The sequence below is a fragment of the Emydura macquarii genome, unplaced genomic scaffold (genome assembly GCF_026122565.2).
Source record: "Emydura macquarii macquarii isolate MOO-44397 ecotype Brisbane River unplaced genomic scaffold, CSIRO-AGI_Emac_v2 contig_2897, whole genome shotgun sequence".
NCBI classification, from domain to species: domain Eukaryota; kingdom Metazoa; phylum Chordata; order Testudines; family Chelidae; genus Emydura; species Emydura macquarii.
The window spans coordinates 13,845,314-13,871,697 of record NW_027133034.1 but is presented as its reverse complement, the minus strand read 5'-3'; the positions used below and the strand labels follow the sequence as shown (position 1 = coordinate 13,871,697).

The 26,384-nt window shown below is 39.5% G+C and overlaps 1 protein-coding gene across 2 annotated transcripts in view; it reads left to right on the top strand.

Moving 5' to 3' along the window:
• Positions 1-26,384, top strand: part of CNTNAP4 (contactin associated protein family member 4) — a 438,417-nt gene that overhangs the window by 346,956 nt on the left and 65,077 nt on the right. For both annotated transcript variants that reach the window (XM_067569202.1, XM_067569201.1), the window contains 6 exons: positions 962-1,165; positions 1,337-1,521; positions 2,913-3,056; positions 11,987-12,248; positions 19,301-19,450; positions 23,086-23,257. In XM_067569202.1, the coding sequence (XP_067425303.1) occupies positions 962-1,165; positions 1,337-1,521; positions 2,913-3,056; positions 11,987-12,248; positions 19,301-19,450; positions 23,086-23,257 (1,117 nt within the window). The remainder of the gene's footprint in view (positions 1-961; positions 1,166-1,336; positions 1,522-2,912; positions 3,057-11,986; positions 12,249-19,300; positions 19,451-23,085; positions 23,258-26,384) is intronic.

Genomic DNA, 26,384 nt, shown 5'->3' with positions numbered 1-26,384 from the left:
AAAGTAGAATTAATTGGGGCAGCTGTCACAGAGCTGCAACAATGCACCGATTATACTAAGTCACTGAGACTATAAATGTAAAACAAAATAACTGGAAAAAGCTCCCATAAAAACGTGAATCTCCCTTGATGTTACTGTGTTCTTTAGAGAGAGTTTGCTTTCTTTTGTGTGTTATAGTAAGCTTTTATAATGACTTCTGATATATCCAAGATGTTTCTCTAGCAAAATATTTATCGTATTGAGAAACAGCTGACCAATAGGATATAGTAAAGCTCCTTCTTCTAGTTCTAAAGCTAAATGCCTGATTCTCATCTCATTGGTATAGACAAAGAGTATTTATTTTGATATCAGTGGTGTTACACTTGGTGTGAAGAGAACCAGGTCTGACTAGCTACATTATAATGAATGGGTTTTTGTTCCTAATATCAGCTTTATTCATTTTCCAGAATAACGTGAACTAATATTAATTTAAATTAATATAAAACCACACAGATTGTCTGCCTTGGGGTAGTGTGAAAGTCCTGTGCCTTACTCAAGTAAGAGGTAATGGGTTTGATGCTCCTCTCACACTGGTATACATGAGGAGTAATTGCACTGAAGTTACACAGGTGTCAAAATATTGTGAGATCAGATTTGGGCCCTAAACTTCTAGGTTACAAGGCTGCAGTGCCACCTTTTGCAAGCTTCAGCATATGGTTTCACTTAGAGAAGTGTTTAGAGGCTATGCCCCCACTGGACCACTCACTCTGGGGAGTCTAGTGCCAGCGGTCGTGCAAGTCTGGAGCCATCCTGGCACTCAGGAGAACAAGGGGTGTCATTTTGACAGAGTCCTGAGTTGGTGTGTGCTGTGGTGGGGAGTAGGAGGTTTCTTTCACACTTCATCCATGCACTATAAAGCAAAACCAAACCCTGGTTGTCTAAACATACTATTACAAGTTATCTTTAATTTCTTTGTTGCTAGGGTCTGAGGTGGCTGATTTTGATGGGAAAAGTTGCCTGCTCTACAGATTCAATCAAAAATCCACGAGTGCCCTGAAGGATGTGATTTCTTTGAAGTTTAAAACAATGCAAAGTGATGGGATTCTACTTCACAGAGAAGGACAAAATGGAGATCACATCACATTGGAATTAGTTAAAGGAAAACTTTCTTTATTCGTTAATTTAGGTAATGGCTATGGGGTGTGGTTATGTTGCACCCATTAGATGTGTCAAAAACTCCTTTCCGTCTATTAAGCCTATTTTTAACTTATATTATGTCATAAGCTAGTAACCTGTTTAAATATCCATATTGTTTTTTTAAGTGAAACTAACCGTTCATTCTTTTTCTCTTCTCAAGGTGATGCTAAAATTAATTCTGCTAATGGCGAAATTAATATCACCTTGGGCAGCCTTTTGGATGATCAGCACTGGCATGCAGTCCTCATTGAATACTTTAACAATCAAATAAATTTTACAGTGGATAAACACAGTCATCATTTTCATGCAAAGGGGGAATTCAATTATTTGGACCTTGGTTATGAGGTGTGTAAATTACCTTTCATTTATTGCCTTTGTTGTGTAAATTCAATGAAATAAGTGAAGGGGACAGAGCTGTTTAGGGAATTTTTATAATAATTCAAACTTTTGGTGAAGTTTATATTCGGAAGGAAAGGATCAGAAAAATGTCTTCTTACCATCCTGCAACATCTTACAGGATTCTCTGTCAACAGATCATCTTTTTGCTTCTATATTTGTTGTTGTTGTTGTTGTCATTGGTAGCATCCACAATGTGGTACAAACATATAAGGAGGTATGGTCCCCCATCACCAAGATCACAACACATGATGTGGTCAAAGAAAATCCACCTGACAAGATCCATCTCTGAAATGTTGAGTTTTAAAGTTTCATTTACCTTAAATCTAGAAATTATACAATGCACAAGCATCTGAGGTATTTTTACACATCTTTCTCATTTGTACAAATTTCAGATTTATCTAAAGGAGTGTGTATAATGTATTGCAGAGATTTCCAACCTCTTGTTCATGAAGCAGTTGTTGATGGTCTGAGGAGAGTTCTCCTATTTTCAATTGAGAGAAACAAAACAGATGTATGGGGCTGATAAAGGGCTTTGATCCTATAAAGTGCTGAGCACTCTGGTCTGAATTCAACAAGCTGCTTAAGCACATACTTAAATTTAAGCGCTGAGTATCCTATTGACTTCACCTGAACCATTCAGATGCTGAAAGTTAAGCCCATCCACGTTTAAATTCTTTGTTAAATCATAACCAGAGTGGTCAGCACCATATAGGACCTACTCCCAAATGAAGAGTTGTAGCAGGTAGTGTGATTACCTCTTTTCTCAAAGGACAAAATAGTTCTTTTCATTAAGTTGTTTAAAAATACATACACGTTTCTAATATTACTTTCCCATGTAAATGATTGTTGTAGTTACAAGGATGTTATAAGATCATAAATGGGAGACAGTGGTCCAAGAAAAAAATCTCTATATTAAGATATAATTCACATTATGAAAAAGTTTGAGAACTCTTGCTGTATACAATGTATGCCATTTACCTCCAGAATTTAAAGGGATGATTTTCTGAGTAATGAAAGTAAGGTACTTAGCTTTTCTTTTTTTTTTTTTAAAACCTAAAACTCCTAATGATCCTCTTCAGGAAAATAAAGGTACTAAGGTTAAACCATTTTTATTGTATGCATTATATGATCTATACATTATATGGTCTACATTTTGTTAACCTATATTTTAAGTTAATAGATTTGATAACAGCAAAGAGCTAAAAAATAGGTTGATTCACAATTGGCCAATTTCTGACTGCTGCTGTTATACTGTTGTTAAAATTTATCATCAGCTTTGCAAACAGATATTCAGAAAATTACTTAATAGTATTATTGATTTCTCTTCTCTTTCTAAGCTCAGCTTTGGAGGGATCCCAGTTCCTGGAAAATCAGGGACATTACCACACAAGAACTTCCATGGGTGTTTTGAAAATCTTCATTACAATGGAGTGAACATTATTGATTTGGCCAAGAGACGTAAACCTCAGGTCTACATTATGGTAAGAGAATTCTATTGAGGGGAGGGGAAGTCATCTTCATTTGTCCTATAATAATAAAGGGCCCAAACCTCTCAACCTTTAATACATAGAAAATCAAATCACAGTCTAAATCAAGAAATCTGAGCTACAATATGGCTACTTCTGTGTGAGTTTCAGCAGACTAAGGATTTCCATTCTCAGTTTTGTTTTGTCCTAGAGGCAGACATAATTTGGATGCTTGTGCTCTGGGAGTGCAAATTCCAAGGCCAGACCGTGCTTCTTCTGTCACATGGAATTGTAGAAAGATTTATCTGAGTACGTCAGGGTTGTGGCCATGTCCTCACCACCTCTGTCCACTAGCAAATGCCAGAAGGATTTTTTTTTTAAAAAAAAAGCAAATAGCAAATGCTACTGTTCAGGGCACTTTTCCTCACCAGCACTCAGGAGTATTTTGTCTTACATAGGTTACTTCTGCAGCATTTAGGCATTCATCATGCGCTTCCCCATCTTATCCAGCCTTGTGTCTGAAGAGCTATAATTTAGCCTGGCATGTTTTAATCGGTTTGTCATGACCCACCCAAGAGCTGTGATGGACAAACCCCAACCATTTAGAGGATTGGTTTCAATAACTTATCTGAACTATCCAAACCTCTAGCATCTGGAAGTTCAGACTGCAAAACTAACTACTGCATGCCTCCTTGCAAGGTTTCCTTTAATTACTGCTGCTTCTCTGAGCAAATAATATCAAAAGAGTATTCATTTTTGGAAGTATTTTGGAATTTCCACTTCCAATGTTAGCCAAAAGTAAAGAGTTGAAAAAAAAACGAAAAAAACCCCCTAAAAATAAATAAAGAAATGATTTTTCCAACCTCACAATGTTTTGATTTGAGTTGGAGTCAAAATATGGCTAAACAATTAGGTCAGTTCATCTCTCTCTCTCCCATACCTTCTTCTTCTTTAATTTGTTTTACTTGTTGCATGAATCTGTTCTCAAAACATTTCAGAAATTCAATAAAATGATAGAAAACAAATAAGTATGTAATATCCTCTCAGATAGCCTCTTCATGGGAACTTGTTTAGTAAGATGTAGTTCTTCAAGTGCTTGCTCATGTCCATTCCAACATAGGGGTGCACTGTCACTGTAAGTTTTTTCCTAGTGGCATCTGCCTGCTCAACTCTGGTGCCCCCTAAAGTGTCACCCTTATAAGCAGCTGCTGACCTGCTCCCCACCACGCATTCAGTTTCTTCTTTCCGTCAGTGATGGTCACTAGAACATTATCCGTAGCTTGTTTCACAAGTGATATTCCACAGTGATTGTTTCCCGCAAATAGTTGTAAATAGTCAGTTAATAGAGTGTAAATAGTTAATTCAATTGAGCACTTAGTTAGAGAACTTAAAATCCCCACCGTGTGGTGTGGTGCTAGCCTGCCAGGGGCATGCCTCAATCCCAGGGCTTCAAACAGTTTGCGACTTGCCTGAAGAACATACCAGTAAGCAACCCATATGACAGTTACCTGAAGTGCTTGAGAGAAGGGCATGTCCAGGCAAAGTACCAGATTTGTAAGAACTTCAGGACTAGGACCAAAAAAGACAGGGACCGTAGAAGCGCTCCAGCCTCAGTTAGAGACCCTCAGTAGAGCTGGGCTTCCCTGGCACTGATGGCCACCGAGCACTGTAACACTTCCCCAGCACCCACAAAATCAGCGCTATCAGTGAAGCACCACTCCCCATTTCTGGTGACAAAGAAAAAAACAAAGAAATCTGACTGAGGATGTTCCCCAATGAGGAAGAACATAGAGAGAGTGAGATCTGTGCTGGATCACTCTCAGATGGCAGTCAGCCAGCCGGCACTGTTGACTCTGGCCCTGGAGGGAGAACCAATGAGTCCGGTGTGCATGGTTGAGGGTGGCCATGAAAGAGTTTCAACTCTGGTTGCACCATCAATGCCAGAGGCATATGAGGCAGTGAGAAGTCTTTTGACCCTCGCAGCACCTCCATCTCCTTCAGGCTGTGGTCCACAAGGGACAACTCCGGCACCTCAAGAGGCCATGTCATGGAGACTGGTCCCGGCCTTGGGCAATCCAGTGATTATGGTGAAGCATCAACCCCTATCTCTCCTGATCTGATGAGCTTTGACACTGCAGCAGCAAACACTGGTACGTTTTTTAATTTGGCACCAGCGCTGGGGAGCAGTATGGCGCAGGTCATGCTCCCATCACCAGTCAAAGTTCCAGCACCGGTCAGAGTCCCAGCACTGCTTATGGTCCCAATACCACTCTGGGTTAAGGCCCTGTCCCTCACAGCAGCACCACGCAGCATCGCAGCCCTGATATACAGCACTGAGGGGCACAGCACAACCCAGGCTGCCCAGGAGTGACTTCTCTGGCTCAGAATCCCAGGTGGAATCATATGGGTCATAAAGGCGCATGATCTGAGCAGTCCAAAAATATGTGGCTGCAACCGAGGGACCTGTCCCGCCAGCATGGCTCCCCACCCAGTGGCAGATGCCACCACAGTGGCCAATGTGGGCACTGTCGATAACTCAGGTCTTCCAAGGCTCCTACACAGGTTGTTCGCACTCTGTGCCCTCTGAGGCAAGAGTGCCCCCTTTTTTCCCGTCAGAGAGGGGTGGAGGTGATGGAGGCCGTGGTATCCCTGTGGTGGGCCTGCCAGTGCCGAATGAGGTGCAGGATCCTGGGTCTCTACCACCAGTGCAGGATGACTACAAAGCTCACCAGGAGCTTTTACAGAAGATGGCCCAAAACCTCAGCCTGAAGGTGGAAGAGATTAAGGACTCACCCCCGGCCTTAGTGGACATATTAACACTCCCTGGATTAGCCTTACCCCTCAGTGAAGTCATTCTGAAACTCATAAGGGCCCTGTGTCAAACTCCCGGTGTTACCCCAAAATTTGGACTCAAGATGCCTATAGTGGCTCAGGTATACTAGTGGACCAATTGAACCTAGAAGTGAGTAATAGGAGGTGTCTCACCCTAGCGGACTTGCAAGGGTTTACCAGGGGATTCCCTTTAGATCATTGGAAAAGCCCCCCAGAACTACCTGCCTCAGTTTACCCCTGGGAGAACATGGATACAGCCTTTCGCTCAAAGGATTGACACTCAAACAGTAATTTCTATGAAAACAAAATGTCTCTTTATTAAATGCTAATTCTAATACAGCTGTGTGGCTAAATGCTGTCTCTGGTGCTGATCCCCTTACATGGACTAGAGCAGCTTGAAAACTTCTTGTATCACCACAGCCCTCCAGCATACGGCAAAGCAGGTTGAGAGGAACTACGAGTATTTATACACACACCGTCTTCCAAGATCCCTGGTCATGGCTGCAGCCAATGAGCAAGAGAGGCAAGGGCAACAAGTTCCATCACCAAAGGCTAAAGGGGCCAGGAAATTGAACTTGTTAAGAAAGGAAGTGTATTCCACCAGGGGCTCCAACTGAGGATCTCAAGCCACCAGGCTCTTTTAAGAATTTATAGGAGTGGTCCTTAACTCTACTTGGGGCAGAGCCTTCCTCCCAGAGAGTTGTTTCAGAGCCATCAAAGCCTTCATAAATGGTCTAAGAACCTTTCCCATTCACCACAGCAAGAAACTGCCTGAAGCTTGGGTCACATGGCCTCTTGTACCTACGTGGTGCAGCATGCTCAACTTAAATTGAGACCGCTCCAATCTTGGCTGGCATTGGTATATATACTAGGCCGTCACCCATTAGACAAGGTAACTACAATTCCACTGGTGGTGATCCTTGTCCTGCAATGGTGGCTGGACTGGGACACGGTGTGTGAGGGTGTTGTCTTTACGAGATCAGTTTCTTCAGTGTCACTAGTCACCGAAACCTCAGACATGGGTTGGGGAGCCATTTGGGGCCTCTCAGGGCTTATGGTCACCAGGCGAACTGACTCTTCACATCAACATAGAATCATAGGACTGGAAGGGAGCTTGAGAGGTCAGCTAGTCCACTCCCGTGTACTCATGGCAGGACTAAGTAATATCTAGACCATTCCTGACAGGTGTTTGTCTAACCTGCTCTTAAAAATCTCCAATGATGGAGATTCCACAACCTCCTTAGGCAATTTATTCCAGTGATTGACCACCCTGGCAGTTAGGAAGTTTTTTCTTAATATCCAACCTAAACCTCCCTTGCTGCAGTTTAAGCCCATTGCTTCTTGTCCTGTCCTCAGAGGTTAAGAAGAACAATTTTTCTCCCTCCTCCTTGTAAGAACCTTTTATGTACTTAAAAACTGTTATCAGGTCCCCTCTCAGTCTTCTTTTCTCCAGGCTAAATAAACCCAGTTCTTTCAGTCTTGCCTCAGAGGTCATGTTTTCTAGACATTTAATCATTTTTGTTGCTCTTCTCTGGACTTTCTCCAATTTGTCCACATCTTTCCTGAAATGTGGTGCCCAGAACTGGTCTCAATACTCCAGTTGAGGCCTAATCAGTGTGGAGTAAAGTGGAAGAATTACTACTCGTGTCTTGCTCCTGCTAATACATCCCGGAATGATGTTTGATTTTTTTGCAGCAGTGTTACACTGTTGACTCATATTTAGCTTGTGGTCCACTATGACCCCCAGATCCCTTTCCGCAGTACTCCTTCCTAGGCAGTCATTTCCCATTTTGTACGTGTGCAACTATTGTTCCTCCCTCAGTGGAGTACTTTGCATTTGTCCTTATTGGATTTCATCCTATTTACCTCAGACCAATTCTCCAGTTTTTCCAGATCATTCTGAATTATAATCCTATCCTCCAAAGCACTTGCAACCCCTCCCATCTTGGTATCGTCTGCAAACTTAATAAGTGTACTCTCTATGCCATTATCTAAATCATTGATGAAAATATTGAACCGAACCAGACCCAGAACTGATCCCTGCGGAACCCCATTCTCATCAGAGAGTTGAGGGCAGTATACTTGGAGTGCCAGGTGTTTCAATCCCACTTACAGGGCAAATGCATCTCAGTACTCAAGGAAAATACTATGGCAATGTTCTATATAAACAAACAGGGTGGAGCTCGCTTCTCCCCCTTATACTGGGACACGTTGAGTCTGTGGGATTACTGCATAGCCCAGTCCATACACCTGGAGGCATTTTACATACCAAGCTTTCAGAACAAGCTGGCATATCACTTGAGCTATCATGAGTTGTCCATTCACCCAGATGTCTTGAATGTCATTTTCCAGAAATGTGGATTTCCTAAGTAGACTTGTTTGCAACCAGGCTCAAAAGAATATATCCCCAGTTCTGCTCATACCTGGGGCTCAGCCTGGGCTCCCTCTTGGATTCTTTTCTCCTTCTCTGGGGAGGGAATCTGCTTTATGCCGTCCCTCCCACGGCCCTGATCCACAGGCTTTTGCTCAAGGTCAGGAGGGACAAAGCGAAGATGATTCTTACAGCCACAGCATGGCCATGATAATATTGGTTCTCAACCCTCCTGCGCCTGTCAGTGGACAAGCCTATCAGCATCCTGATCCTCCTGGACTTGATCTCATAGGAGCATGGCCACCTTCTCCATTCAAACCTCAGATTTCTGCTCTTGACGGCATGGAAGCTTCGTGACTGAGTGAGGCGGAGCGAGGTTGCTCAGCATTTGTGCAGACCATCCTTATTAGTAGCAGGAAGCCATCAACCAGATCAGCATATCTGGTGAAATGGAAGAGGTTCTCGTTGTGGGCATCGCAGAAAGGAGTCCTGCCAAACAAACACCCCTGGCTCTTATGCTGGACTATGTGCTCCACCTGAGGAAGGAAGGCTTTGCAGTAGTGTCCATACAAGTTCACTTGGCCACAATCTCTTCTTTCCATCCACCGGTAAATGGCCAGTTAGTGTTTTCTAATCCAAATTTTCTCAGTTCTTGAAGGGGCTGGAGCATTTACACTCCCAGGTGTGTCAACCCCTGTCTCCCTGGGACCACCATTTAGTGCTGTCAAGGCTCATAGGGTCCTTGTTTGAGCCTATGGTGACATGTTCCTTGCTTCATCTTTCTTGGAAAGTAGCCTTCTTAGTTGTCATTACTTCAGCTAGGAAAGTTTCAGAGATCACAGCCCTTACCTCTGAACCACCAATGCCATCTTCTTTAAGGACAAGGTGCGACTTCACCCACGTGCATCCTTCCAGGACATTTTTGTTCCGGTATTTTATCCTAAGCCTCACTACCAGGAAAGAGCAAAGGTCCTATTCTCTGTGTGTCAGGTGTGCCCTGGCTTTCTACGTATAGAGGACCAAACCACTTCAAAAGACCATTCAACTCTTCATAGCAATTGCAGACAGAATGAAAGGGGACACAGTCTCTACTCAGAGAATCTCCTTACAGATTACATCATACATGCACATGTGCTATGATCTGGTGAAGATATCACCTAACAGCGTACTCCATGAAGTTGCAAGCTTCGTCAGCGGCTTTTGTGGCACCGGTTCTGGACATCTGGAAAGCGGCGACCTGGTCATCTATCCACACATTCACTGCACACTATGCCATGATGCAACAAGCTAGGAGTGATTCAGCCTTTGGACACATAGTCCTACAGTCCACATCAAATTGAAACACCAATCCCACCTCCTAATTCATGACTTGGGAATCGCCTACATTGTAATGGACGTGAGCATGCTCTCGAAGAAATAAAAACAGTTACTAATCTTTCCATAACTGTTGTTCTTCGAGGTGTGTTGCTCATGTCAGTTCCAAAATGCACCCACTTACTCCTCTGTCGGAGTAGCTGGCAAGAATTTACTGAGGGGGCTGCGTTGCCTATATACCATGAAAGCGTCACTCCAGGGGGCATCTGAGCTGACCCAGCAGATACCACTAGGAAAAAGCTTCCAGTGACGGTGCACGTGCTACATTGGAATGAACATGAGCAACACATCTTGAAGAACAACAGTTACAGATAGGTTAGTAACCATTTTTTTCTGTAAAAATAATTGAACAAGAGATCACAAATTACATCAACTTCATCTCAAATTCTATAAATTTCTGTATTACTTTGGTTGAGAAATATTTAGGAAGCTTCTTAAGGTTGTAAAAGTGACAGAAAATATCTATGCTACCACAGAACTCCTGTTAAATAGACAGTCTGCTAGTTTGCTATGGTATCAGGCAGCTGTCCAAATGATGTGAAAGGAGACTTTGCAGATGGTAAAGCTTTTAGCTTTTAACAAGCTTTATTAGTCTGATGATTGCTTTTTCAATCTGGGTCAGCTCAGTTTACTATTCATCTTTCTGTGGTTCCATTCATAATCAGAGAGTTTCCTCCTCCCACCCCACTGACAATAAAAAAAAACCCAAAGCAGAATAGAGAAATTTAGGATATGTCTACACAGCCAAAAAAAAAAAATGCAGCTGACCCGTGCCAGATGACTTGGGCTCGTGGGGCTTGGGCTCTTTCCTTGCTGTGTAGACTTCTGGGCTTGAGCTAGAGCCTGGACTCTGTGATTTTCCCACCTCGCAAGATCCAGACATCTACACAGCAGTGAAACAGCCCCCCAGCCCTGCGAGTCCAAGTCAGCTGGCACAGACCAGCCATGGGTGTCTAGTTGCTGTATAGACATACTCTTCATGTATTGTTCCCAAGGCCAGAGGCAAGTGTGTGTTCCAATTTCTCTCTGGATTTTCATAAGAAAAATTTTACTGATTTGGTGATGTATATTTTCTTAAAGTGATGTTACGGCCCTGCACTGGTAGGGAATGGTTCTATGTAACTTAGAAAATTGAAAGGTTGTTTGTGCAAATCACAAAAAAAAATGTTGGTTAATTGCTTGGAAAAATATTCTGTTAGCCATTGTAGATATTGTATGATTTTATTTACAGCTTGAAAGATGCTAGCAAGTGTTTAGATCATATAGTCCATATTGTATGTGTGCCAAAGCTAATAAAATGTTCACTAGCTAGCTCTGTCACCAAACTGTGGAAAGCTATTGTTGCTATTCTGATTCATGTATCTTGCAGCACTTTTTATAATTTTGTATGTACTATTCACATCCCTGTTTGCCAACTGGGCACTTAGCCTTTTGCATTACTAAATTTGTGCTTCTTATTTGGGTGTTGCTCAGCCTGGTCCAGCTGAAAATAGGGCTTTTATTCCACAGATGTGGGCATAAATAGTCGTCTTCTTTTCCAGTCACCTGGGGTGGGGGGGTGGGGAATGAGTCTGCATGGGGATGCTGGTATGGAGTTGCTTTCACTAGTGGGTAACTCTGTGGATCTCTAGCCACCTTTAAAGGGGCAACACATCTTCTCCAGAAAGCCAAACAAAAAGCCCCACTGCTTAATGTGCAGAGAAGTAATTTGCTTTACTAAATTTGTGCTTTTTATGTGGGTGAATCACAATTATATCTGCATTTCTCCACCTGCATAGTGAGTTCGGGTGCAGAATCCAAATCAGATTGAATTGGAAAGATTGTTTTTCAGTCCAATAAACTGACTTTCCTAAGAACCAAAAATGGACTGCTCTATAGCACTTACCAGCCCCACAGCAACACCTCTTCCTCCCTGCAAGCATTTAATCCCCTTTAATCCTTGTAGCAGGCTTGTGCTACCATTAGAATTTTATCTGGCATCTGGAAGTCCTACTAAGCTCTTGAAGCTCCTAGAGGCTGGAGTCCAACATAATACTTCTGTATACTCACTGGGCTGTCATTCTGTCATGCGTGTAAGCCAGGATCTTACCTTATTTGATCCAGGCCTCTGTCTACTCTGTGATTGCCTAGGAAGGAATTGGCAACCTGGTAAATATTTCATTTGAAGGTAGATAGTCTTATTTATTTATAGTCCTATCTGAATTTTGGACTAAAACATCCAAAATGAATATGAACATTAGCCTTTGTTCATTGTCATGATGAACCATAGATGATGTGGTATCCACACTTAGCTTCGTGCAACTACAGGTGCAACGAATTGTGTTTCTCAGAACATTCCTAATGCTGCATTTATTTCATTTATTTCCAGGGCAACATATCCTTCTCTTGTTCAGAGCCACAGATGGTTCCTGTCACTTTTCTGAGCTCCAATAGCTATCTAGCATTGCCTGGCATATCAGGACAAGATGAAGTGTCCATCAGTTTTCAGTTTTGCACCTGGAACCAGGAGGGACTTTTGTTGTCCAGTAAACTACACCAGACTTCAGGTGGTCTCCTCCTTTATCTGAGTGATGGAAAAGTTAAAATGAGCCTCTATAAACCAGGAAAAGCACAGAGTGACATCACTGCAGGTAACAGAAAATGAATTTCTATGCATAAATAAGTTATATGAGTGATTATATTGGAGTAAACGATCCATTCCAAGGGCCAGGTCGTGAAACTCTTGCTCATGTGAGTATTACCACTGAAGATTTCCAGAGCAATCCTTTTTCCCCTCTTCTGACATACATGCATATGTTCATAGTTTAAACTGCTGACAAATTTCCCAGGAAACAAATTACTTGCATGATTATGGATTGCAGAATCAGGCCCCAAGTCTGCATACATGGTGGGTAAGTATTAAAACGAAACCTTTAATTATAGAATTATAATCTTATAGAATTATAGAATCTTATCTCATTTTCCATCTGGAAAAGAGAAACCAGTTACTGTCCGACTAGACTATTAAGAAGTTAATGTTTCACAATCTCCTCATTGGAGATCAGTTGATTCCTTTTTATACAAAATTATTTGTATTAGGCCCTACCTAAAGTTGTTTGGTTCTGGGTGGACTTGTAGTAGGAGTCAGTTCCTGCTCAGAGGTGCTTACAGTTCAAATAGATAGACAGACAAAGAAAAGGGCAATCAGTGAAACAGAGATTTTCCCAAAGACCAGCACTGGGTCAATGACAGAGCTGAGAGTGGAGTCGAGGTCTCCTGAATCTTAGCCCAGTGCCCTGTCCACTAGAACACACCATCTCTCTCTGTCTGAGATGTGATCCTTCTTCTCCATTAACTATACCAGCTGATACAGAATGCTAATTCCTCGTGGAGTGGGGGGAGCGGTGATTGTTAAATATAACTCTATAGCTCATTGTCTCTCCAGGTGTTTATAATGATGAAAATAGGAAATTTTAAACAATTGATCATTTTAATTCAGGAAAAAATTGCATGCCAGGAATGGTAATAGGCAATGCTTAAACTTGCATAAACACTCCAATCCTGCTCCTATTGTAAATAAATGGGAGTTAGCTATTGATTTCAGTGAGAGCAGGATCAGTCCCTGTGTGTGTTTTAAACTAAAATAAATGATGTACAGAGAACACCATTTTAATGACTTGCATGCTTCCCGAGGCTCACCATCAGAAAATGTTAATTCCATAGTAAGAGTGTCAGTGATGTGTAGTTTACGGTTATATATTAGACTTCTTTGGAAGCTGTTTCAATCACAGCTCAATTAATGATGTATGTTAATGAAATGCCTTCAATGCAATGTCATTTTAACAGGCCTGCTGAAGGTGGTGTGATTTCTAACTGGACGACTGACATGCATGAATGACAAATTAGTAAACTATAAACTGACAATAAAAATACATAACATATTCCCAATTGATTAAAAATCCTCATAATAAATCTTGAAACGCTATATTAAAATGTGCTTTATCTTTATTATGTAATGAATACAACAGTCCCTCCATATGGTTTGAGATATGTAACAACATTTGACTATGCAAATGCAGAAAACTAATGCATTTCTTAAACAAACCAACCCACAACTCCTATTGTCTGCTAAAGCTGGAAGTTATCTAACAAAACCATATAGTGAACTTCTTTAGCTTTTGAAGTGTTTGTTGTTGCTACATTCGCTGAAGCAAATCAAGTCTGCATTTGGAGATTGAGTAATTAAATTATGGATGGTTGGACAGGTTTGTTCCCCTACAGGCAAAGACTTATGACCTGGCTTTCGCACATACAAAATTTGATAATTAAATCACAGCATATTAGTTTGAGCACTGTTCTCAGAATTCATTACCATGAGTTTTTAAAAGATTTCTTCAGCCATATAAAAAGGAGAATTGCATATTAAACTCATGAGTGATTAAGTTATAATAAGCTAAATCCTTCTGTTACAGATGGGTTGTTTAATATCTTTTTTCCTTAGTAGCCTGTTTTGCAAGTTGGTCATCAAATGTTCAGAAAGAAATAGCACAGAGTTTAAAGAAAAAAGGAAGAAATGAAACAAAGTTAATTTGTGTTCAATGATGAGTCCAAATTGAGTTACAATATGGATGAATGTTTGAGATATTACTACTCAATTTATTAATGTGCACTGTCTTTTTAAAAATATAATTTTTAATTAAATCACTTTTAAAGCCATTACATTCAGATGCTGTACTTAATCTACAAATTATTATCTTCTGGACCAGTTCAAAGTCTTTCATTACTTACTAAAAGTCATGCATCCTGACTTTTGTTTGTGTGTGCGTGCGTGTTTGTGGAGAGGGGTATCTTCCTTCTGTCTTGGGTGACTACACGCAGAACTCTGAGTGTACTTTGTGGAAAGTGTAATTGTAGATACTCCGATAGTACCATGTTGGTGGCCTATCTACCAACCTATATGGATACATGGACTATTTTAAAAGGTCATTGCCCTGTAGTGGTGTGATATAGTGTGACGAAAATAACCATTTTTCTCTTCATTTGTGTGTGTGTGTTTTAAATGTTACTTGTCAAAACTCCAGATATAGTTGAGCAAAAAAAAAAAAAAAACCATACAATTTTCACCAGCAAAATGTACAGTAGTAGCCCTTTGCTCTCTGCTGCAGACACACAGAACCACACTCCCTGTCCTAAACAATAAATATAGTCAGTTCATTAATCTAGTTAGGTCCATATCTACAGTGAAGAACTTTCTCTAGACTGTTTCAGTCTCCTCTCCCACCTCCCCTGGTGGCATTCTGTAGCCTCCAAGTCTAACTAAGGAATTTCATGGAGGTTCTCACTCCACGTTGTGCCAAGTGGGTGTCCAATAGCATCCTTCTAGATGGCACTCTGTCCAATGTGGAGATGAGCTATATCTCGAAACACCTTCGTGTATTTCCATGCATGCCCAATAAATTACAGCAAACAAACCAAGCATGAATAGACGGTGTTCTGAAAGTTCTATTACCCATTTCCCATTAACCAAATTAACTCCTATACTTCAGTAACTCATGCAGGCTGCTGCTTTGTGACAGAGCATTCTGTAATCTGCACATTGTTCAACACTTGTGATTTGTATTTATAATATTTTGAAAATGGAATCCTATTAGAGCACAAAGTTTATTGAGGCTGCATGCAACACCAAGGATTAGAGGGTGAGGTAGTTTGTTAGACTGTAAATCTGTTTCAGACAGAAGAAAGAAATGGAACACAACACTAGCCCAGCATGGCATCAGGCAGTTCCAAAAAGAAAACTCAACATGTTGTTGGGGCATATGAAATGTGAAGGGACATGAGTTACCTCAAAGAATTGTCTGTTCTGTTTTCTTCATTTGTGATATATGAGGCCTGCAAGGCCTTATGTAGTTCTTTGATGAATGGGGAAATGGCTTATGAGCAAAAATTATTTTGTTTTCAAAATTTGTTTGGTCATTATAAAAATGTGATGTGATGAACACAAGTATTGTCGAATATGTGCTATTTATGTTCTATTCTGTCACAGCCCTACAATAGGTAATATAAGGGAACTAATTAAATTCCTGGGAATGGGAAACATTCTTATTTAGGTTTAACTTCACATCCTTTCACTTGTTCATATGAATTATCCAAATCTTATGCTTTGGTATACATAGCTCTTCTGTGGTAGAAACACTCTGCATTATTCGTTCTGTTGATTGCAGGAGCAGTTTAAAAGACTTATATTTAGAACTATTTTATCTGTTTGTGGCTTTTTTTTGTGTTTTTTGTTTGAAGTTTATAAAACACTTTGATACACGTGATTAGTTCTACCTCTGCAAAAGAATGAAAATAGCACCTGGGGTATCTAAACATTTCAGTATAAATCCAACCCCATGATGCTGCAAAACAATTGTCAACATAGCAGTAATATTTTCTAGTGCCTTACCACCAGGGCTTTAAGGCACTCTTGCACTCCTTTTATTCTGGGCCAGCCCTATACTAAGCCAACCCCCTAAAGGCTGCTGTAAATTACACTGAATGCCAATGGCACCAAGCGGTTTCCATTGGCAGCTGGAGATCATTAAGATGCAGGAAAACTCCAGTCATACCTTCTACACTGGCAACAGGAAGAACGTGGTTGCTATGACAGTTCTGTATTACCAAAGGATCCCACTATAATAGGATGATCTTCCTGTGGTCAGATACATTGATTTTATGGCTGCTTTGTGTCTATAGTGGTAGCAACATCAAGGGAGAATCTGTGCTAAGGCTCTTAATATTACCCTTGAGAAAAATACCACATACTGTAAAAATAATTAGCAGGAAGATTTCCTGAAGAAGATACACAAATCAGTTAATCCCACAAGATAATGTTCTTTATGATTGTGACAGGGTGTACCAGGCCCTAACGCCCCCTGCTGGAGGCCTTGTGGTCCTAGCACACCCTGTCCCAGAAAGGAGCAGTGGAGGTAAATTCTCCAAGTGGCCTAGAGAGGCTGAACAGGAAACAGCCAATTGGAGAGAAGCTGCAAGGAGCAGCCAATCATGACCCAGCAGGCTCACATAAAAAGGACTGCGGGGCCAGTGTCAATCAATCACTATTGGGAGCTTGGGAAGTGAGGATGGTGCTCCCGGTTGGCTGAGGGAGGTATAGGACTGTGGACAGAGCAGTTGCTGGCTGGGAGCGGGGGAACAAGTAGGAGCTCTTGACTGGCTGCTGGAACTGAGTACACCCTATTGCAAGGGTGAAGCTTTCTTGAAGGTGCTGGAGCCCTGGGGAAGTAGCCCAGGAAACTGTAGTAGCATAGTGAAGAATTAAAGGGGACACAGTGATACGTCGCTGCTATTCATAGAGTTCCTGGGCTGGGACTTGGAGTAGTGGATGAGCCTGGGCCCCTTCCCCTCCCCCCGTCCCCCTACCAGCCACAGGTGTAGTGGCCTTAATCCCAGAAAAGGGAATTGAACTTTTTGAAATTGAAGATTTGGAAGATGGAAATTGAAGACCTTGAGAGGGTCAGGGATTGGACAGTATTGTATTTCGATACACCCCTGGAAGGGGAACTGAACTGTATAATAGCCCAACTGGAGATCTGGGACCAGAAGGGCCCAGAGAGGGCAAAAGCCCTGGGGTACTGCTTGATACCAGGGTCAGGACTGTGTAAAGGCATTGTTGATGGCACCAGCAGGTAGTGATACCCCGGAAGGGATCTGTTTGTTTGTGTTTCACATGGATTCTGTGATTTGGCAAGAGGGTTGAGTCACCAAAACTGCTTGAGATATCACCAATGGTGTCACCACAGACAAGAAATTGCAAACACACTCCTGGCCAGGGGGCATTCATGAGTGGTGGGTGCAACCTTGTTACAATGCTGCTGACTACTGCTAGGGCCATCACATCTGTCACTTACATATTTTTTGTCCTTTTCTTGGAAAGTAAGATAAGGAGCACCTTTTAGATCTTCAGATACCCTCTTCCCATTGAGCATTGCAGCTCCAAAGAATAACTCTCAGCATTTTGGCAGAATGGCAGTAAACAACCCTCCTGTCTCGATGACACTATGTTTTGGAAAGGATTCCTCTTCAAGAAGGCATGAGGGCAGGACAAGACAATCTATAGGCCACAGTTTTCCAGAGATTCCACCTGAGGAGGGAGTATAGCAGAATTCTAATTTTAATAGAGAATAAATTTCTCCTTTTAGAGTCCACAACAAATGTGCTTGTTGAAGTGGAAAAACAAATAGGGAAAGACAAAAGATGTGTAAGTCTTATATAGAGAAACAACATGTTAGTGCCCAATATATTAGAGAGCTTCTTCACAGACAGTTTATCCATGTGGATATACATCCCTTGTCATTCTACCATGGGTATGAGACAGATTTATCTGCTCAGTGTGTGCTGCTGTGCAAGTTAAAACTGTCTTCTGTGCTTGTTTTATAATACTTCAGATAATCCTGTCTTATGGGTAACTTGACCATCTGAACCTTTTTCTCCTTCTTGTTATGTGCTCCTTTCTCCATTTTTAGCATAAGTGCAAGGTTCTAAGAGCTGGCAAATTTTCCCAGAATATACATTAAATTCTACATTCTGTAGAAATAAATGACATTTCAACAGGAAAACCAGTTACACTAACACACAAATCCAATCCTTCTGCAAAGTATACAAGTGAAGAAAAGAGCCCTACCTATTTCAGGGGCTACATCTTTTGGCCCTGATTCAAAAAAGGATCCTTATTCAAAACAGCACTTAAGCATGTACTTAAAGTTAATGTGATTAAGTGCTTTCCTGAATTGGGGCTTTAGTTTATTACCCGATATAGTCACCTATACAACCCTTGTTAATATCACTGGTATTAGATGGCTAAACTCCTGGTGAACAACCTCAAGATTTCATCCCCAAAGTCCCTATAAAATGGAAACCAAACAAAAATAAATACTGAAACCTTGACATGACAGTTGAATTACTTCTCTTAGCATTTACAAGATTTTGATATTGTTTTGGGTTTTGAGGTTATGGCTACATTTGATTTTAAAAGATTAAATAATGCTGGGGTAATAGCAGCCATAATGTGTGCTATCTGTAAAGTACTGTATCAGACATCATGGTGATGTATTAACTGTAACCTTCATAGGCTGAAAGAGGGCATTTTCTATAGATGTAGTGTTTATGGAGAATTCATTCCATTCTGCGTGCTAGGTTTTTCTGTTAGAGTATCAAGTATAGCAGCTAAGTCATGGGAGTTCACTCCAGGTTTGGGAGTTTTACTAGAGTTCTGTTAGTTATGGTTAGATATGCTGCTTGCTGTGCTCTGTGAGCTGCAGAGTTAAACAAAGTGGTCTGTGGAATCTTAATTTGAAATTATATAAAGCATCTGTGTGATTCTTTCCAGAAGATCCTACTCAGTTAGGACACAACATTAGGCACTAGCATTAAAGAGATGTCTTACTGATGATAATTAGGAACATCATTTTTTTATCTACTGAAAGTATTTTAACTATCAAAAGTAAGGAAAAGGAATGGAAGATGGTTCTGTGTTTTCACATGACAGAGATATTTCCTCTTTCTTCATTCTTCTTTCTTTGTATATCTGAGTAACTGTGTAGTTTGTTGAATACTTATCATATTCTTGACATTTAAAACTTATAAGGATCAACTATTTTAACAAATAATACTCATGGCTATTTCAACTTACTCTTGTTCCTCCTAGGTGTTGGATTAAATAATGGCCAGTGGCATTCCGTTTCCTTGTCTGCCAAAAGAAGTCGTATGAGCCTAATGGTGGACAATGATGTAACCTCATCTGCTCATGCTGCTGTACCTACACATATTTATTCAGGAGACACTTACTATTTTGGAGGTGAAAGATGTTTTTGTTGTTTTATGCTGACAAAAGCTTATAATTAAACAATGCTGGTTGTTCCTGGCCTACCTTTTCAAAAGTGCCTAATGATTTGGCTTGTCTCAAGTTTTACATGCTCAATTTGAATCTCCTTAAAGAGGCCTGACTTCAAGTATGGGTGCTCAGCACTCTCTGAAATTCAGTCCCCTTTCTGAGGTTGGGAACCATAAAATTGAGGAACCCAAAATCACAAGGCACTTTTGAAAATATAGTCCCCTATATTGCACTGCTATAACATTTAGAGCTGTGGCCGACCCTAAGAATCAGGAAGTTGTACCCCCTTATACCTAAATATTCTGTCACAAGAAAGAATCAAGCCTGGGTCTACTACAGCAGCTTTTTCTGCTACTAATTATTATGGTGTTGTGATATAGTAATGGCTTTTATCTATGGGCATTCATCTTCATTGCTGTACTCTCATTTAGGTGGTAAGTGATGTGTATTACTGTACTGAAGTTTGTGTTGCCGAGACATTTTTCAATTGCTGTCAATACAATTAACTATTGGCAGTTCTGTTTGCTTCAGCAGTAAGCTGTCCTTTAATTTCTTAATTAAAAATCATATTTACTTACTAATGGAACTACCCTCTAGAAGACTATGTATATTCATTGTATAATAGGCACCTTTAAAAACTTGTCTTCTACCACTTATACAGTGTTTGTGGTATTTGCAATATTCTCTGTATGATGAATTCTGTTGTGGATTCTCCATCTTGGACAGTTTTTTAAATCAAAATAGGATGGTTTTTGTGTTTGTTTTTTTCTTCTAAAAGATACTCTAGTTCAAATGGTAATAAATTCAGGGGAGACCTAAAGCCTGTGTTATACAAGATGTCAGATGAGGTGATAAGAATGGTCTCTTTGCCTCTATGATCTATGAATCTAGGAATTATTGCAGAATTCACTATAACTATTTAAATGGCTAATCGGTATAAATATGAGTTTCATAGATTTGAAGGCCAGAAGGGACTGTTATGATCATCATGGGTAACACTTTTAGAAGCACCCACTTCCCATTTTCAAAAATGACTTAGTCAGGTTAATATGAAGGCTTCCTCAGATACTAAGATGAGGTGACTATATAAGAAACTAAATAAATGGACAGAGACTGATATCTGTTAATCCTTTGTTTAAACAAGGTTAAAATGTTGTTTCATTTTTGTATTTTCTGCACTGCTTTTGATTTCCACATCCCTGATTATGTGATTTGTACTAGTGAACACTGCAGAGCTGATGGCACAGGTATACACATCAGGAGGGACATGAACAGTTGTAAAAAATGACATAACCAATTAAGCTGTACAACAGGACATTTCTATATATGTTTTGGGGGCCAAATTAATGCCAAAACCACTGAAAGCTCTAATTGACTATCCACCCCTCAGCTTCTCTGAATACAGCTTTATGATCAATAATGGCTGATGAAAAGCAACAGTTTGGAACACCCTTTCCTTTGTCATGTCTGAATCTCTACAGTCTCTCTCTGAGATTGTGGAAATATGTAGAGTTCTCTGTATACCAGATTAAATATGAAGAGAAGCGTTCCAGTAGAAGAGATGAATTTTTGGTGGGAATACAAAGTATTAGAGAGATTTAGTCTTGGCTGAGAATCTGTTTAATTAGTATGGAAATTCTTTAGCTTTATGAGGGTGAACACTGGCACAGATTACACAGGAGTCAAGAAGATGCCGCATATTTCTGTTCTTGTACTTGGAAATGATAATAGTGATTGGCAACAGTAAGGACAAGGAGAGATTAATGAAAAATACATATTCACATAGGGTGAAATGCATGATTTATGGAATTATTTTTTTCACTTTGATATATGATAACTTAGAATGTTGGCCACAAATCTTCAGACCACTTTGATTATATTAATGTAAAATTTTTATTCTTTGCTAATAGAATGATTAGAATACAAAATATTTCAAAGAAGATTATGAAAGAATATGAGACTGGATTAAATTTATTCTGCAGAAAACAGTAGAACTTGAGAATGCTATAAGGAAAAAAGTAATTGCAAAAATAATTAAATTTTACTAATTGTCTATGAGCTAGTTTTAAAAAAATTCACAATTAATTTAATTGGAAATATTGAGTTAGTGTTTTGTGTTGCCACAAGTTACAAAAAAACTATTATAGTTTTTTCTAGTATTATGTACCAATTCTGCCAAATAGAAGAGATTTTTAAGGTTCTTCTGTGTTAATTTTGCCCTCCCTTAGACTCTTGCAAATCTATTGACTTGAAAGATTGTAAATAAGGACAGAATTGTTTCTTATTTCCATGTATAAAATCTTTAGTCCCATTGAGTTAGTAGTGTATGATTAAAATGTTGTAATTCTTAGGTACCAATACTGATGAGGTACTAAGCACTTTCAACTTCTGTATAAAGCAATAAGAATTAAGGGAGTTCAGTGTTTTGCCAGAGTAGAGCCCTTGTTTTTCATTATTCATGTTCTGCAGTACTGTATACTTTTCGAAAATCTGTCCAGGCTTTCAGGGCTGGTTTTTTTCACTCACTTCAATGTATTCCTTAGTTATCATTTCCCCATAGAATAAATCTCACCATTCCTTTGCAGGATTTAGAAAATACCTATTATCTCAATGGAATATGGAAGTGTCTTTAAGTCATTGCATGCAAACATTATGAGGCAAGAAGCCCTTTGACTGATCTGACCCAGGAGGCAATATTGTTTGATTAAGATCAAAGTAGTGTCCTTGTGCATCATTCCTGTAGTAACATTGACCTCTGGAAGACAGCCAGCAAATAAAAAAATTGGACACATACTTTGTCATGTAGCTGCTCAGTAACCTATTACTGTTTGTATATCAAACCAAGTGAATGAGTACTACATGGATTTTTTTCCCTCCAGGAAATGGCCTGAATGCTAGAACAGACAGCTAACTGATTTACAGACTGTATTCACTTACTATGATCTATTCATGATATCCTTTCTTCCCCCTGCAGCAACATTTTCACAATATGCCTGCTGATTTGGTTTGTTTCAGTGGACTTCTTTTATGCATTTTATTAGCACTATATTTATGTGTTCAAAGATAATATATGTGTATACTTTTTTAAAAATTATCAAAACAAAAACAAAAAATATAATAATAATAATAAATAAACAAACATCAGTAGATTCAGTAGCTAATTTTATTTGTATTTCAACCTGGACTGTAAAAGTTGCAAAATAAGTAATTTTTCCAAATGTCACTCACTGAGTATTTTAACTAAGTTTTTTATGACTGATAACACCAGTGTGTTTGTGAACTGCTTATTTTCATAAAGATGAACCTCATCTGAATTTGGGTTTTGATGTTTGGGTTATTTTTTACCACAACTCTTTATTATTCTTTATAAAATCACATCAGTGTACAGGAACAAAAAGACACTTATAGTGTTACACCAGAGGGCCAAGAGATTCAAAGTCATAATTCAAAGTAGCTCATGGCTATACTGTCCCAAAAAAGCTCACAAAGATAGAAAATTAGCAGCTTTCAATTTGCTTTTAGAGTATGAACTGAAATACACAAATTGCTTTTGTAAGATGAATCTTTTCTAAAATCAGTTACATTTGTTTGTTTTTCAGGGTGTCCTAACAATGGCAACAACTCAGAATGTAAAAGTCCATTTGTTGGTTTTCAAGGATGTATGAGACTTATTAACATTGGTAGCAAAACAGTGGATCTAATTTCAGTACAGCAAAATTCCCTTGGTTACTTCAGTGATCTTCAGATAGACTTGTGCAGCATTACAGACAGGTAAGGAGAGTCTATTTATTTATAAATGAGTTGTTTTCACACTTTTAATTGGAGTTCAAGAAAAGAGCTCTTAGAAAAAAGCTCATTTTGACTCTTCTTCCTCATGCACCCGTAAGTCTAAAATAATTACTGTGTACTCATTACAACTAAAAGAAGGCCATTTCAGTAGTACTAAGTCACTAATTACAAATAAAATTACAGCAAATATGGTTAGAACAATTTGTTGTGGTTTTGACTTGCTTTAAATGCTTATACATTTATGGAATAAAGAACTTCCTTCTGGTAACTGAAACACCTACAACTGTCCTCACTGAAAATTGTTCTTCTAAAAGTAATGTGTGGCCATTTATATTTGTTCCCTGCAGGGAATTATGCATGTAGTTGAGGGTGTCTTGAGGGTGAAGGAATTCAACATAAAGTGTGAATTTGGAGTGTAATTAAACTGATAGTGATTTTCAATTTGCATAATAAAGAAAAATAACAAAATATTTCCCCCTTCTAACTTTAAGTAAACAGATACTTACATGCAGGCCATATAAAATGGTTCCTTTTAGTCTCAGAACATTAATACATGAGATTAATAGTTAGTTTACTCCCTAGAGTACTTGCAGTTTGTCAAAGGCCTACATTAGATATGATTCATCGTAGCTGACAATCTGCTCAGAGTAGGCTCAGAACTGAGCAAGTGTGTACGTTTCTACAAATTGTTTCCCATCTTTTAGGAGGGGTCAGCTTTAAACTGGATGTCACTACTACTTGTGCTGTTACTATCTTTTGATGATAAGAAGGGAATTTACTATTTTATTCTTGTAGTCCTGTCTTAATTTTACAAATAAACTTGCAGAGTGGAAAAATTCAAAGACGGTGGAAGGCAAGACAGTCTGTTTAAATCTGCATCCCCTCAAATGGTAACCACACAACTTAATTATTATACTCCAAATACTGGTCTCATGTCTATTTACAATGTATGGTATAGCTTCTATTTCTGACCTTATTAGTTTATTCCATGCAGAGCATTAATCCTACCTCTCAAATTTCCAGAGCTAAAGTGAGGGACAGAGACACTCAGGGTACATCTATACTGCAATAAAAACACCTGTGTCACTGAATCTGAGCCGAGTCAGCTGGCTTGGGCTGCGGGCTGAAAACAGACATTCAGGCTTATGGTAAATCCTGTGGCTCCACTGAAGTCAAGGACAAAACTCTCATTGACTTCAGTGAGATCAGGAGTCACCATCTGAATTGTTGGACCCTGATACCTATTGTATGGAACACAAAGAGGGGTATAATTTCCACCCAATTGTTTTGCTTTTTACCTACTACCTCCTCTTTTTTTTACACTCCACTTTTTTCCTGGAACAATTTTGTATAGCAGCGTGCTGAGAGCCATTGAACCAAACTGTAAACCCTGTATATGATGGAAACCACTTCAAGCCAGGGGGTGCAACAACACCCCCAGCAACCCAGTTCCAGCACCTATGCTTTAGTCTCTTTATTTTGTCCTTTTTCTCACACTCTCTATCCAATGTTACTTCATCCATTACCTCTCCTCCTCCATTCTTTCTCTTCTGTATCTTTTTCCTTTTTCTCCCTCCCTACTGTGTCTATCTCCCTTAATTCCCAAAGCTTAGGAGTACTACTCTTACCATTATAGTGCCAGGTCCACACACTCCAAATCTGACAAGCCATTTGCTCTGTTTTCCTAACACATGGACAGAGTGAGGAGAAGAGTTGAAAATAGGTCTGGAAAAGATTAGATTAGATGCTTCGATGACTTGTGATACTCGAGGCAAACCACAGTCCACTTATTTCTCTAGTATTGCATTTCTTGCTCCATCATAGTCTATTTCCATGACAGCAGCAGCTTGTATTGTATATGATCTGTTGTCATCCTCTTTTCCACCTTACATCAGGTAGTATCTAGTCAAGGTCTTGTCTAGGAATGATTTTGACAGCCGTGCAACATATCCAAACCACTTCAGCCTTCTTTCTTGAATCATTGCCTCTACAATTTATTGACTAATCTTCAGTAATACATCAGTATTGGTTACTTTAGCCCACCAGTGGACACCAAGTATTCTTTGCAAACATCTGGTAGAATGCGTTAAGTTTCCTGTTGTGAGCTTCTAGCACTTAGCAAGATTCAGAAGCGCATAACAATATGAGTATTAAAATGACATTTTATAACTATCTGAGTTCTTATGTGGATCTACATATTTTTCCAGATATTTGCTTGTCTCAAAAAAGCTCCATTGCCTTCTCTTCTTCCTTGTGCTTCCTTATAGAGTTGGCCATCAGCTCTGATTGTGCTTCCAAGATATACAGTCTCATTAACCATGTCATGTTCTTTATTATCAATCACATATGCACTATCATTGCTGAAACCTCTTTCAATGATCATGACTTTTTTGTTTTGTTTTTGGCTGATTCTTAATCCAACTTCGGCAACCTCACACTTGACACTGGTAGCAGTCTTTTTCATGGCATTATCATCTTTGTCCACCAGAACAATGTCATCTGCAAAATCAAGATCTTGAAGCTTTCCTCCACTCCATATAATTTCTGATTCTTCCTTTGATGTTACAGAGAAATGCATCCCTGTGATAAAATGCATCCCCACTGCATTTCTGTGACCATATCAAACCAAATGGTGTCTCTACTTTCTGTCCTTACACGGTATTTTGAAATTTCATGCAGCATCTAAGAAGCTTTCTAAGAAACTGTTATTGCAAGTTTGCAGGATCTTTCGTAATGATTCTCTGTGAATGCACCTGAAAGCTTTTGTAAAATCTATAAAGTTCAAGATTAATCTTCTCTTATAGGCAACCTCTTTCTTAATTGTTTGAGTGTTAATGTGATCTAGACACAGTTTTTTAAGTCTGAAGCCTGCTTGCTCAAGACACAATTTTTCATCTATATCCAGTTTGATTCTACTCAATAATACATAATACTTTTTCAAGTATTGTGTTATTCCTCACAAATTCTTGCACCAGTTGGTTACCTTTCTGTGATAATTTACACATCACACCTTCCTTTCAATCTTCAGTGCAGAATTCTCTTCCTCAAACTGTATTGCAAAGTTTATATATTTCATGTATTACCACAACCTCAGCAGCTGTAAGTTAGT